At 45.2% G+C, this 14,933-nt stretch overlaps 2 protein-coding genes across 2 annotated transcripts; one reads left to right on the top strand and one right to left on the bottom strand.

Moving 5' to 3' along the window:
* Positions 1–484: 484 nt before the first annotated feature.
* On the top strand, positions 485–3,424 carry UV8b_01579 (uncharacterized protein; the record flags this gene model as incomplete). The annotated part of the gene is made up of 5 exons (XM_043139077.1): positions 485–643; positions 727–1,143; positions 1,207–1,306; positions 1,387–1,949; positions 2,051–3,424. 5 exons carry the CDS (start codon positions 485–487, stop codon positions 3,422–3,424), a joined length of 2,613 nt encoding a protein of 870 aa, XP_042995011.1.
* A 567-nt stretch (positions 3,425–3,991) lies between these two features.
* UV8b_01578 (uncharacterized protein) lies at positions 3,992–5,941 on the bottom strand (the record flags this gene model as incomplete). Its single annotated transcript, XM_043139076.1, has 4 exons — positions 3,992–4,344; positions 4,430–5,014; positions 5,082–5,314; positions 5,391–5,941. The coding sequence occupies 4 exons, from the start codon at positions 5,939–5,941 to the stop codon at positions 3,992–3,994; spliced, it is 1,722 nt and encodes a 573-aa protein (XP_042995010.1).
* Between the last annotated feature and the right edge of the window lie 8,992 nt (positions 5,942–14,933).

Genomic DNA, 14,933 nt, shown 5'->3' with positions numbered 1-14,933 from the left:
TGGCTCAAGCTCACCCTCCCTACCTTTTGCGCCAAGAAACGCGGTTGTTGGGTGGTGGCAGGCCGGCCGCCCATTCTGGACCTGGTGGCGGCATCCGCTCCTGGCCAGGGAGGGAGAGGGAGATGCAGCCGCCTTGTGTGTGGCCCGTTTCGCAGGGCGAATCGCTGTTGCGCTGTTGGCTGTCAGGTTTGGTCCATGTCGAGAGCGACTTTGGTATTGTCGCAGAAGCCTGGGCTTTTGCAAATCAATAAAAAGCTCCAATCCTTCTCCCCCCCCCCCCCCCCCAAAAAAAAAGGGTTCTCGTTCCTCGGATTTCAATCGCAACAACCTTACGCAGGTTCGGCCCCCGACGTCTTGTCAACCTGAAGCTAAACAAAGCCGCTCCAAGTTCCCCTTGCAGGAGCTCGGAAAGTTTCTGCTGCCGCACAGCAGCGTTGCAGCGCTACTACGCTGGTCCGCAGGTAGCCGCGTCGCCATCGCCGCCATGTCGAGTGTCTCATCCGTCGTCTCGGCCGCCACGACGACTGTGTCTTCGGCGGCGGCCACCTCCACCATCCGAGCCGCTGAGCAGGGCGGCGTGATAGACGGGGCTAACCCTTCCAAATACGACCCGCAACACCCCATCATCCTGTTCATCATACAGGTGACTTGCCCTCCCATGCCACACCCGCCGAATCGTGCAATCGTGCTGACCGCCCCCCCTTTCTCTCAACTCAACGTTGCCAGGCTGGACTGATCATCACGGTATGCCACCTCCTACACTGGCCGCTGGCCAAGATTCGACAGCCTCGAGTCATTGCCGAGGTCCTTGGCGGCATCATCCTCGGGCCCTCGGTGATGGGAAGGATTCCCGGCTTCCAGGATGCCATTTTCCCCGCCGCTTCCATTCCCAATCTCAACAATGTCGCAAACCTCGGGCTGATCCTCTACCTATTCCTCATCGGTCTCGAAACAGATGTGCGCTTCTTGGTCAGTAACTGGCGCGTTGCCACCTCGGTCGCTGTCGCAGGACTCGCTCTTCCCTTCGGCATCGGTTGCGCTTTGGCATATGGTGTTTACCATGCCTTCCGGGGCGATGCTGGACTGCAGCCCATCAAGTTCAGTGTTTACATGCTCTTCATCGGCATTGCCGTGGCCATCACAGTACGTCTAGGCTTGTGCAGTCTTGCCCGCCAGTTTCGCTCTCTCATATGAATTCGCTCCCAGGCTTTTCCGGTGCTGTGCCGTATCCTGACGGAGCTCAAACTTCTCGATACCAGTGTGGGTGTTGTTACCCTGTCAGCTGGTGTCGCAAACGACGTCGTCGGCAAGTGATGCATCAGTCCCTTCCCACGACCCCCACGGCGTGAATGCGAGCCTTTTTCAACTAACTGGCGCATCCCACAGGCTGGATCCTCCTTGCCCTTTGCGTGGCGCTTGTCAATGCAGGGTCGGGCCTCAACTCTGTTTGGATTCTGCTCTCCGCTCTCGGATTCCTGCTACTGCTGCTACTCGCCATCCAACCTGCTCTCTATTGGGTGCTGCGACGCTCTGGCAGCATCGAGAACGGTCCGTCCCAGAGCATCATCTCGCTGATCCTACTCATCGCCCTTGCGTCATCATTCTTCACTGGAATCATCGGGATTCATCCTATTTTCGGTAGTTTCATGGCGGGCCTCATTGTTCCTCGCAACGACCGTTTCAACATTCGCGTGACCGAGAAGCTCGAAGATCTGATTGGGGCGCTGTTCTTGCCTCTGTACTTTACCCTGTCTGGCTTGAGCACCAATCTGGGACTTCTTGATTCTGGAGCTGCTTGGGGTTACGTGTTTGCCACCACCTTTGCCGCCTTCTTCTCCAAGATTATCAGCGCTTCCCTAGCGGCCCGCTTCATGGGCCTCGTATGGCGAGAATCCTTTACCATTGGTGTCCTCATGAGTTGTAAAGGTTTGGTAGAACTCATTGTCTTGGTAAGATGAAAACGCGTGCTGATGGGCCCCCCCGCCTTTGCAATGAGTCCGAGGAGCTGACCACTCTTCTTCTTCTCCTTGTTTCTTTTCTTCCTTCTTAGAATATTGGTCTGCAAGCAAACATTTTGAGCACCAGAACCTTCACCATCTTCGTGGTCATGGCCCTCATCACCACGTTCGCCACGACGCCGATTGTGTCAGTCCTATATCCGCCGTGGTACCAGCAGAAAATCGAAGCCTGGAAGCGAGGAGAGATCGACTGGGACACGGGCGCCCCCATTTCCACTGCTTCTCGTTCCAGCGACTCCAAGGCACCTCCAGCCCCTGTCGAGAGGGTAAACCGCCTCCTCGTCTACCTCAGGCTGGACAACATGCCTTCCCTCCTGCAGCTCCTGGCCTTGTTTGGCGATCAGTCGCCACCCCAACCCGAAACTGCAACGGCCAAGGAAGCGGACGAAGCCGTCGCCGACGCATCCAGCCCAGCCGAAACGGCGGAAAAGACGGTCTGGGCGCACGGAATCCGCCTTTTGCAGCTCACCGATCGCGACTCCTCCGTCATGACCGTCGCCCAAGTCGATGACTACAGTCGCCATGATCCCGTCGTCAACACCTTCCGAACCGTCGGGCAGCTGCACAACCTCGCCGCCTCCGGGGAGGTGGCCATCATGCCGGAATCCCGCTTCGCCGAAGCCCTGGCCACCAAATCGGCCAAGATGTCGTCCGACCTCGTTCTCGTTCCCTGGACCGAGACGGGCGCCATGGGCGACGCGCAGGTCCTCGCCTCCACCTCCATCGACGACAAGATTGGGTCGTCGTACGGGTCGTTTGTCAGGTCCGTCTTCGAGCTCAAGGATAGCAACGTGGCCGTCTTCTTCTCCCGCGGCGACGCCGCCGCCGCCGCCGCCGCTGTCGAGAGCAAGGGCAAGAACGGCGAGCGCTCCAAGCTCCTGCGCACCTACTCGTTCGGCGCGTTGAGGGACGACCTGCCCGCCGCGCCGGCCGCCAACAAGCCGTATCACATACTCCTCGTGTACTTTGGCGGTGAGGACGACAGGCTGGCCCTCCGACTGGTTCTCCAGCTCTGCGAAAAGTCGAGAGCGACAGCAAAGATCTTCCGCGCAGCGGCCTCGGCCGCCGCCGACGACGACGCCGTCGACAACGCCTCGAGCCGACTGCCGCAGAGCGTGGCGTCCCGCGTCAAGTTTGAGACTGCGACGGGCCACACCACAATGGAGGAGCTCCTGCAGTACGCCACATCGGAGACCGAGTCAGACGTGCCGGAATCCAAGGCCGGTCCGAAACTGCTAGTCGTTGGTCGCAGAGATGGCGCCCACGTAGACGAGGGCAAGCTCGTCCACAAGTCGAGAGACGACCTGCGCACGTGCCTGGGTAGTCTGGCGGGCAGCTTTGTCGCTGGTGGCGTGAGGGCAGATCTGCTGGTTGTGCAGGCAAAGACTGCTGGCGAGAGCAGCTGAGACGGGGGACGCTTCCCACCTTGTTCCGCTTCCGTTTTTATATATCCCTTGGTCATGTTGTTTTGCGCCTTGTCTTGCAGCGCAGGCGACTGGAACTGTTTGGTGCACGTAATGACTGCTTTGCTCACGAATATATACATATACATATATATAATACCTCTGCGTCAGTATTGGCGTGTGCATTACCGCTCGCCCGTTTTATTTGTCCCACGCTTTCTGCTTAACATCTACAAGGCGAGCAACTACTCTGGCAGGGGGTACTCGTCAAAGTGAGTGCTCTGGCAAGGGATTCTCGTCAAAGTCAGCATTTGCCTGCCCAACACTAGCATCCATGACATGGCGACGCTCTACGTCGCCCCACCAGCCAAGGTATGTTTTTGTGTATACGGCCTCGTCCAACAAGGCTGGCTGACACGTTTCTACTCGGCCAGATTATGCATCATCAGATAACGCCCTGCCGGCGAAAAGGTTGGGAAGGAAAAAAGTTTGACCACAGAGTTTGGACGGTGGGAATTCGGGCCATGGCCATCTTGGCAAGCTGCTCCTGTCTGGCATCGGAGCTGGAATTCAGCCCCTCTTGACTAGCTCATACTCCTCGGTGGCCTTTGAGCCGCGGCTAGCGTGGATCACCGCACAGTCGTCCTCGCTGCAAAGCTCTTCCAGCGTCCTGCGCTTCGTCTCCGGGATGAGGAGAGTGGTGAAGCAGCCCAGCAACATGAAGAGCGCGTAAATCTTCATGACGTGATCCATCCAGGGCTCGGCGTCGGTGGCGGTAGCTCCCGTGGTACGGAGAGCGGAAATAGCACCCTGGCCGATAATGGATCCGATCTTGCCAGAGGCGGCGGAGATGCCGTGAGAAGTGGATCGGTATCGGGTGGGGAAGACTTCCCCCGGAACAACAAAGGTGGTGGTGTTGGGGCCTTGTCGTAAAGATGGAACGAGTCAGCAAGGACATGTGCAGAGGCTGGTCAGACATTTCGAACCTCAGACGAGGAAGACGCTTACCAAAGTTGAAGAAGAATTGGGCAAGAACATAAATGGCCAAAAGGCCGTTCTTGCCAAGGTGGCTATAAGCGAAGCCCATGACCACAAAAAGAATGGCAAGGATAATGAAGCCGCCCAACTGGATAGTCTTGCGGCCAAGGGTATCAATGGTTGCGACAGACACCCAGTATCCTGGGACAGCGCCGGACAGGACAATAATCAAGTTGCCAACAGTGGTGTTGTACATGAGCTGGTAGACGCTGCTGAGGGACTTGGCATCGGTGGTGAAGCCGATGGCCTCGAGAATGACAGCGTTGTTCAACGAAAGACCGTAAAAGGCGGCGTCGAGGCAGAACCACGAGCCAGCAGTACCGATAAGCAGACCCAAGTTCTTGGGTTTGGAGTAATGGCGGCCAAAGTCTCGCCAGCTTGCCTTGGGGACCTCGAGGACCCCGTTACCGGATTGGGCAGGAGCAACGCGAGGAAAAGTGTCTGCTCCAGGTTCAGGGTGGCAACTGATGTAAGTTTTGACGTCGCTATGGGCCTTTTCTACATCGCAGGCGACATCGAAAGTGTATCTTGGTGTTTCAGGTACGGTGAGGCGGACTGGGGACGTGAGCAATGGGGGTCAGCGAAGGAATCGAGACATGGGAGAGATGATGTTTCAACTGACAGTACAGAGCTGCACAAGCAGGGACGGCACCGAAACCAATAAGGGTGCGCCACATCCTATCGACAGCGACGTGGCAGTCGCCGGTGCAGTGCTTGACCTCGCTGGCTCCTGATAGAGAATGCTTGAAGCCAAGTGTGACAAACAGCATGACAAGAGAAGCGCAAAGCTGACCCAAACCTTGCATGGCAAAGACGGCAGCCATCATGGCACCTCTCCATTTAGTAGCGGCAAATCTACACCAGTCAGCTGAATCGAGTCGTGCGTGACTTGATGAGGAGTTGCTTGCGAACTGGGAGTTTTCAAGCTTACTCGGATGTGATGATGGACGACAAAGGATAGTCACCGCCAATGCCGATTCCCATGATTACGCGCCAGAAAATGACGAGGCCGATGACATTGCAAGAAGGAGAACCACTGGTCAAGGCCTGGCCAATTGTGGCAAAGATGATGACAACAAGTTCCAAACCGTACATCTTCTTACGACCTACGACATCGGCCAAGAGGCCGAAACCCAGCTGGCCGACGACGGTACCGGCAGAGGTAGCCAGCTTTATGGCAGTGTCGGAGCTGGTGGGCATCTTGCCGACGCCAGGGTAATAAACAATTCCCAACATGAGGGTCAAGAGGGAAGCAGTGAAAATGTCGTAGGAGTCGGTGAAGAAGCCCACGCCAGCGACAACACAAGCACGAACATGATACCAGCCAAACGGAGCCTTGTCAACCTCAGCCAAGGCTAGACGACGGCGCTCGTTGAGGTCAGCAACATGCAAGAAGTCATTGTGGAAGTTGTGGTAAGCACTGTTGCCGCCAGGGGACTTGGCGACAGCGACTGCCGGCTCGGCGAAGCTGGTTCTAGCCATATGGTCTCTGTTGTCGACACCTGTTGTTGATCATGAATCGTCTTGTTTATGACGAGCCAGGATTGAGAGGGCAAATCAAACAGCCCGAAGCAATGACGCGAAGGGAGAGAAGAAAGAAAGGAGCAGTTTGCCGAAGGGCGAGGGACAGAGGGAATGAAATAGGATATGCATGCGAACGGTCATGGCTGCAAGGCGCATAGAGTAAGTTCCGTGTCCCTCGATGGGAGTGAAGGGACTCTTTGTGCGCATGGTAGAGTCCAGAGACCAGAGTCCAGACAAGAGACCAGATAAGGTCACGCACTTGATTCTTGACTGGCAAGCAGGGGGTATGCCACGCTCAGTACCAAGTAGACGAGAATTGCCGATCTTGTCGTTAATCAATGCCTCAATCCCCTGGGTCGGACAAGCCGCGAAAAGGCCACTCGAACTCGAACCACGTAGGTAATTAACAGACCTGAGCGCTGCGTAAAGGTCGAGGACGTTACGATACTCGGCCTTTTGCTTCTTTTTTGCTGGCTTTTTTTTTTTTTTGGCTTTTTGCTACCACGGCGTTGCATGATTAAAGTCTCATGTTTGAACGTCAAACGACTCGGACAAGAAGTGCCGTTCCAAAGAGGCCCAATCAGAGAAGCGGGGCAGAAACACGTTGTAAATTTTCAGGGTTGCCTGCGGAACTGAGTTGGGTACCTGCATGTGGTCGTTTGGACAGGAACATGGATGGCTATCTTGGCGATTTAACCGCGGAAAGTTTCGATGCTGCTTCGGGTGGCTGCAGAAGAATGTTCGATACGGTGGCGCCCATACGCACACATTTCCTGATGGACCCATTCAGGCGGGAGTTGGTACTTGACTCCTGATTTGGCGACCGAGCTGCGTGCTAAAGTTGATGCTGTTGACGTTTGCGAGCTGCTAAACGGCTACGAGAAAGTCTCTGGACGGTATCGATAGGGAACAGATGAAACGAGCCGAGGCGAGGCGAGGGACATGGCCGACTGGCGAAAGGAGGTCATAATACTCCGTAGTCAAACCGGTATTTTTTTCTTTCTTTTCTGAAGATTTGTTGTTGCTTGAATGTTAGTGCTTGAAATTGAGGGATATTGTAGACTTGGCTGACCCTGTCGGTCGCCCTTTCCAACTTCAGAATCTCCCACTCTTTCCCTCCTCCACTTCCGCCACCCCTCCGTGCATGTATATGTGTATGTGTGCGTATTGGAGGGAAATTGGCTTGTCTGTAATGTGGATATCGGTTATATCCGAGGTCGGATGTGCCGAGTTCTCCCTAGATCAGTAAGCCCTTAGGGGTACCCCCTATCCCACTATAAATAGCTGGGAACATAAGTCTCTTAGAGAGGACTTGGTTCCTTCAATCAAGCATTTTATCGCATTTTCCCTATGCATTCTGATATGGTAGCAATTGCGTAAATATCACAATAAAACCTTATTGTTATCCCTTACCTTATAGCCTAGCCTTAAGATCAACTATTATCTTTATTTTGTTGTAAAAGCCACTATTTTCCGGATCCTATTTGAGTAAGCTTAGGATTCCCCTTTGAATCCGTTAAAAGCATTATTACTGATATACTTATATGGCCTTGTTAATCAAAAAGGAGGCTATTACGGAAAGTCGCGATATTTCCTTTAATCTAATAAATCGATATCTTGATCGCTATTTTCGTTAGATCAATTCGTGCCCTAAATATCGTTATTAGCGAAAATGGGTACTATTACTGATGATAGCTCTAAACCAGCAGTTAAGCTGATATCCCGATATGACTGGGATATCTAGTATAATTATATTTAAAAGCGTACTTTAGATGATGATATTTAGATATTCGTTAATCCTAAGGGCTCGGAAATACTAAATATACCCCTTCTGCCGGTATAGGAATTAGATAAACCTATCTATTCTACGTAGGCATCAGCATTAATACTAATATCTATAGTAATAGCAGATTCATCAATAGAAGCTGCAGATCGTGCCCCTTCTGCAAATACTAAAGCTATATCGGCAGCTAAGGCATTATTAGTAGTACTAACGGTGAGAATAAGAATAATCCGGCTATAGTAAGTCGAGAATATTAAAGAAAACCACTACTTTAAGCCGATATAACGCCCTAGTGGTATTAGTACTGCAGAATAGATGAAATAAGCTAATATTTGGTATAATATTTAGAACGACCGTTATATAATATTTAGTCGGAACCTTCGAGTATATACGGTATGGTTTGAATCAATATTAAGCCCTAGCTATAAGATATTAGTAGCAGGCGATTAGAACATTCGAGGAAAAATTCAATACTTAATAAAATATATACGACCGGTTTAGCTTATTATCTAGGAATACCTTAAAGAAAAATTCAAGCAGGCTATACGGTATAACCTCGCAAGATATAATATAGAGGAATAGTTTAACGAAATCTCTATATTATATAAATAATTAATGCGAATAGACTCGATCTTTATTAATAGGAATACGCCTATTAAATAGCTAGCGGAAGCTTTTTATTAAAAGTATCCTACCTTTAAGGAAAAAATCCTTAATTGAATAGTAAAAGCATAGGAATAGAATAAATATCTCGATTTTCTAACGACTGTTAAATATATTCGGTAGAAATAAGAGCTAGAAGAAAAAGGGAAAATTAGCAATAGTTATATAGCATTTATGATTAATAATACTAAACCTTTATTATAAGCCGCTTCTAGTGATGCTTTAGCTTTATCTTCGGTAGAGAAAAAGACCTATAAATACTATAGTAAGCCCTATATAGTAAAGGGGCTTTATTATAAGAATTATTAGATATTGACTCTATCGATGGCTCTAAATTACTTAAAAGATAGGATTAGTAAGAAAAGCTAGGAAGCTATATATAAAAAGATAAAAAAAGAATCTAAAGAGGTATAAAATGCGTTTAAAGCCTTTTAAGATAAATATAAAGGCAAAGGTAAAGGCAAAAGTAATAATAATAATAATAAGGAAGAAGATAGATTAATAGAGAAAGAAAAGAAAGATAAGGTATTTACAATATCTATTCTTTCTATAGGAACTTACCTGGATAATTTAGGCCTTTTGAAGTCTTATATTATACTTAATAGTAGCGCTTTAATGCATATTTTCAATAATATAAAGTGGTTCACTAATATCGACTATAATATCGATAAGCACCTCGTTTGTAATGCTTATAATAGTATTTTAAAAGTTCTCGGTATTGGCTCTATTTAAATTATATTATAAGATAGAAGGGCTATTACTTTTACTAATATTCTATATAATCCGACGATTATAGCGAATCTTCTCGCTATAAAAAAGATAAGAAATAAAGGATTATTCTAAAATAACGAAGTCGATAAAATTTACCTACGGAAAAATAATTAATAAGAAGTAATCTTTTAAGTTTTTTAGGTGGAAGAAAGGCCTTATATCCTCTATTAAAATAGTAGAAACGATATACCTATAGATGAATTTATCACAAGGGCTTAAAATAAAGCCTTAATTATTAATAAAGCCTATTTAGCTCGAGGAGATAATCGCCAGCCTAAAACTTTAATAAAAACGCCTCATACTATCTAGTATATGCATTTTGGGCACTTAGGTCGGGATTTAATAGATTATATCTTTAAGGATATATTATAGATGCCTAAGGAAAAAGAAGCTTCGAATTGTGAGGTTTATAGTAGTATAAAAATCGTAAAGTAGATATTATAGTTATCTTACGAGCTTTTAATACCTTAGGAACCTTTTAAAGTAGTCTCTTTCGATCTATTTCTATAAGCTACTACTTTCAATAGTAATAAATATATAGCATTATTCACCTGCCGATTCATAGGAATAAAGTGTATTTTCACGATACCTAGAAAGACTAACCTACCTAAATGCTGGCTAATCTTTAAGAATCGGGTTTTACGCCTATATAATATAGCGATCGCGATAATTATCTCTAATAACAAAATAGCATTCTAGACTAGTAATAGTCGGGAAGAAGCTAAGCGGAAAGGTATTATAATTCGAAATTCAAGCCCTAGTTATTAATATTAGAATGGTTATACTGAACGTTTTAGGGGGGTATTAAAGACGAAGATAGCCCTTCTTAATATATAAGCAGGCTTTCCTAAGGAGTTATGGCCTATTATAGCCGAAATAGTAGTATATTTACTAAATTGAAGCCCTAAGAAGTCGGAAAGACCTTATAATAACTAAAAGTCACCTCTTTAAATGCTTTAACTTTAGCTCTATAATAATAAGCCTGCCTAGAAATACCTACCGGTAGATATTTATCTATAAATTTACCACCTCTATGCCTATAGATATAAGGCTTTTATAATGACTCGCGATAGGATATTGCAGAAAGGTCTAAAGCTTAATTAAAGAGCTTATATTGGGTATTTAGCAGGCTATATTTCGACCATTTAGTACCTAATTTGGGTGCTTTCGTTAAAAAGAAGCTGCTAATTTAATTCTAGCTATATTATATTCGATAAGACCGTTTTTTATTAAGATAAATGCTACTTACCGATTTCTAAATAATAGAAAGAGGCCCTAAATAGCCTTATTGGTAATATTAAAGAAATACCTATTATTAACGACTTTAAACTTATATTATCTAGGAATTCGATTGAAAATATTTTTACTAACGATCCTATTATTGAATAGGCACTAGAGGCATAAAATAAAGCTACTAACGATACCCCTTAACTAATGGAAATTGATCTTAAGGTTATAGACTACCCTAAAGAAGCTATCATTTAAGCGATATTATTATCCCTATTATTTTTGCCTAAGCCTAATGATAAACTTAAGCCGATTGCTCCCTTTAATAATATATTCTTTATAAAGCTTAAAGGAAATGCTTATGATATTTTCGCAGCTTCTATCGCGAAGCCTTTAGCTATAATAGAGGTACTATATATTACGAATATGCCTAAGGAGCCGGCGATATAGAGGGAGCTTAGGAAGCACCTTAAATGCAAGGAATTTATTACTACTGCGAAAGAAGAATATTTAAAGATTATAAACGGGGAGATTAGGTATATTATTTAACGAAATAATTTATCTATTAACCTTTGGATTAAGCTATTAGACCTGAAGTAGGTATTTGCCTATAAATAGGACCAAAATAGGTATCTCACCGGTTATAAGGCACGATTGTGCGTTTATAGTGATTAATAACCCTATGATCTTTATAATACCCGGGCAGTGGCGTTTGTAGTATATATATTTCGGCTTCTTATAGCGTTAATATACTTCTTTGACCTAGAAATACACTAATATAACTTCGTTACGGCCTTTCTTAATACACCACTTAATAAGACCATCTATTGCAAATAACCCGATAGATTCTATAATAGTTTTATATTCATTAGGTTATTATGTACCCTATACGGGCTTCGAAGGTCTTTACTACTATAGTTCAAAGAGTTATTATAATTCCTATTGTAATGAGGCTTTAAATAGGTCTATAAGGACCTCTATATCTTTATTAATAGCTTCCTTATTATATTCTTCTATATTAATAACCTAGTTATACTCTATTATAAGTTATAGATGGAGGCATTCGAATCGTTTTATACGGTATTAATAGCAGTATTTAAGATTAAGGATCTCAGCGAGCTATAGTAGTTCTTAGCAATTGAAGTTATTTATAACCGCACGGCCGGAAAGTTATAGCTCATATAGAGGGCTTACTTCGATAAGCTAGCAATAAAATATAACCTTACCGCATTTAATAATGCTAAGGACCGCCTTCTAGAGCACCTACTGTATATTATAAGACTTAAGGCATTCAATAGGATAGCTAAACTATATAATATAAAGTAATACCAATCGATAGTAGGCTCGTTAGTATATCCGATTATAATTATAAGGCCTGAACTAGGTTATATTAGATTGCAGCTATTAAGATTCCTTTAAAATCCAGGTCTAGACTATTTATAAGCCATAAGGAAGGCACTCGACTATAGCTATATATAGAAGAATACCGCGATAGAATTCCGGGCTAATATAGCAGAAATAGAGGTATTTTTTAATACATCCTATGCCGATGATATTATAACGCGACGAAGCAGTTAGAGCTATATAATTAAGCTTTTTGGCGGCCCGATTATATATAAATCGGGTTAATAGGATACTATTACGATATCATTAATAGAGGTAGAGCTTCTTATGATATTTTATACGGCAAAAGAGGTTATCGCCTTTAAGAGATTATACGAGGAAGTTGGGCTCTAATTATATACTAATATCCCTATAATTTAATGCGACAATATCTAGACTATTCGCTTGTTAAAAGAGGAATTCTTTAAGCTCATAATACGGCTTTATTATATAGATATTTATCACTATTAGTTGCACTAGGAGGTTCAGAAAGGAACGATCGATATTACGTAGGTTCTAATAGGCAATATAGTTGCTAACGGTTTCATAAAGCCCCTAATAGGCTAGAAATTTAAAATCTTCCGTTAGTAGCTTAGGCTCGTTATTTTAAAGGGATCTTACGATGCCGGACCGCAATCTCACGATATTAATTTTAGTGGTAAGGAAGAGCCTCATAAGGATCAAAAGATGCCCTGAAAAATCAGATTAAAAGGGGCTTTTTAATAGCTGCACTTATTTCCTATGGAAAATTGGAATTTACGGTTTATTACTATTTTCTTACTTTATATATATGCTATTGGGCCAATTTACCCCTGTACATGTTGATATAAACTCGGGGTACCCAGTTATACGTAGGGTCGCGCGCGTGGTATCATATACCGTGAGGTCACTAAGTAAAGGATTTATTGACTTTACTAATGACTAACTATTTAAGAGGAAAGAAAGGAAGCAAAAGAGGGTAATTACACGATGTGGCCTTTTTATGCGTGTGCCATTATCACGTGCATCAGCGCAGTCGGGCCGGGCTGCCCGTATGCCCTACCAGGCTCAGGGGTAAAGGGGCAAAAGGGGCCAAAGTAGCTACATTATACGCATCGGGTGTACGCGGCACATCTATCGCAATATGCCCAATTGGGCACCTTGTGATAGCGATTCCGACACTAGCAGCTTCTCTTTTTATAGAAGCAAATATTAGAATCGCTAGGATATAAGGCGCATATATAGAAAGAAAAGTGCGGCGCAGTCTCAGCAGGTTATGCCGGCGATAACGCTATTGCGCCGCGCGGCCGGCATCATACCGTATAGCCGGTATGAATATCGCAGCCAAACAAAGGGGCAAAAAGGGGCAGTAGTAAACACAGTAAAATAACACAACATTGAACATAGGAAAATCCACACACTTGCCACCTATCATATCACTAATACCTTCCAAACGCAATCAGATATTGACCGGCCTCTTTACCCACCCTTCCACACGTATAACAGCCTGATTTCGGTCGATAAAGGTCTTAAGGGCTTTATTAGGCATTCCCTTAGTTATTATATCGGTGAGATTATCATTTCTATTGATCTAACGGATCTTATAAATCTCCTGGCGCTCATATGACTATCATAAGGCCATAATATCTATTATAAGCCTCTTTTCCTTGGTAGTACCTAGCTTAATAAGGCATTCGTACAGCGAAAACGAATCTATATATATAACTATAGGGATCTTCGGCAATCCCAGCCTACTGGTAATCATATTAAGGGTCGTGCCTATCGCATATGCAATATCGACCCCTTGCACCATACTATATAGCTCCGAAGCGAGTACGCTGCGCATTACCCGCTTGCTCTTTGTAGAGCTATAAGTAATAATATTACCGGTCATCTAGAAGGCATTATTTGCAGTATCTGCCTCATTCCCTAGTATAATCACGTAACCAATCTGGGAGCTTAAATCTTTATTGTTGGCAAAGGATCCGTCAACAAATATAAAGAGCTTGGCTGTAGTAAGGGCCAGATTGATATACCGCAAGCCACGATCCTGGTTATCACGCTGCTATTGAAGGCGCTTATTCAACCTCGCGATATCCTTAGGGTCAGGTTGCTAGTATTGTACTGCGATAGATAGGTCAAAAGACGCCTCAGGCTGGCAGACCGTAGCCACATAAGCGCCGCGAGCGCATTATTCGATATAATTACGCTATGCTATAGGCGCATTCTTATCGATGGTTGCGATCTTCTTGTTTTGACCTTTCTAGTATAACGTCATTGTGCCGTCGGAAGTGGCCGTTAGTATGCATCCGTTGAATATTAGGGGTATAGTTAGTAATAGCTTCGTCTTAGGCTTGGCGTTGAAGCCTGCCTTAGTAAGCTCCAATTCTTCCCGTTGGAAGAAGGCATTATTACTTAGGCCGAGGGTATCGTCAGTCTACATACCTACGATACCGAAGTATATGGTAATATCGCGGTCAGGAGCGTCAGTACGGTCAATATCGTTATTACCGGTGGATATCAGCAAACAGGGGTCATAGGTTGATATAGTTATGCCTAACTTCTCGCGATAGTGCCGGAAGTATATCGCCTACTAGTGGGTGCCTACCTCAGCTATTCCGTATAGTGGCTTCACCACTTCCATGATAGTATTATTAGGGTATTAGTGGGCTATTTGCTTAGGTAGCTTAGCGATGATCGACCGATTGAGGGTAGTTGATGACTGCATATAAGCTTGTGTGATATTATGTATCCAGAGAAATAAGCTGTGAGAGCGTTATAGTGATGGTGCTAATGATATAAGTAACCGTTGATTAGCCTATTGGATTATGGGGGACTGAGTCAATATCAATTGCTTCTTGTTATTACTATGACCTTATATTATAAGCCTAGACTTCTCGTATAGTATATCCGTGCCTTTACCTTTAATCTCTCGTACTATACGTAAGTTAAAGAGGCGTTAGGCTCTATGTTTACCGATATTAAAGGTAATAAATCGGAATATATTACGGGCCTATAACGCTTCTATCTCTGTACGGTTAGACTGTTCGAAAGGGGCTCTAAGGGTTGTGATCTTCCCTTCCTGGCGTAATTAGCTAGTAAGCTATAGGTCGGCTTGCTCTTTCGCGGTTAGGAAAGATATAT

This window comes from Ustilaginoidea virens, chromosome 1 (assembly GCF_000687475.1).
Source record: "Ustilaginoidea virens chromosome 1, complete sequence".
Classification (NCBI taxonomy): Eukaryota; Fungi; Ascomycota; class Sordariomycetes; order Hypocreales; family Clavicipitaceae; genus Ustilaginoidea; species Ustilaginoidea virens.
This window is presented reverse-complemented; position numbering and strand designations above follow the sequence as displayed.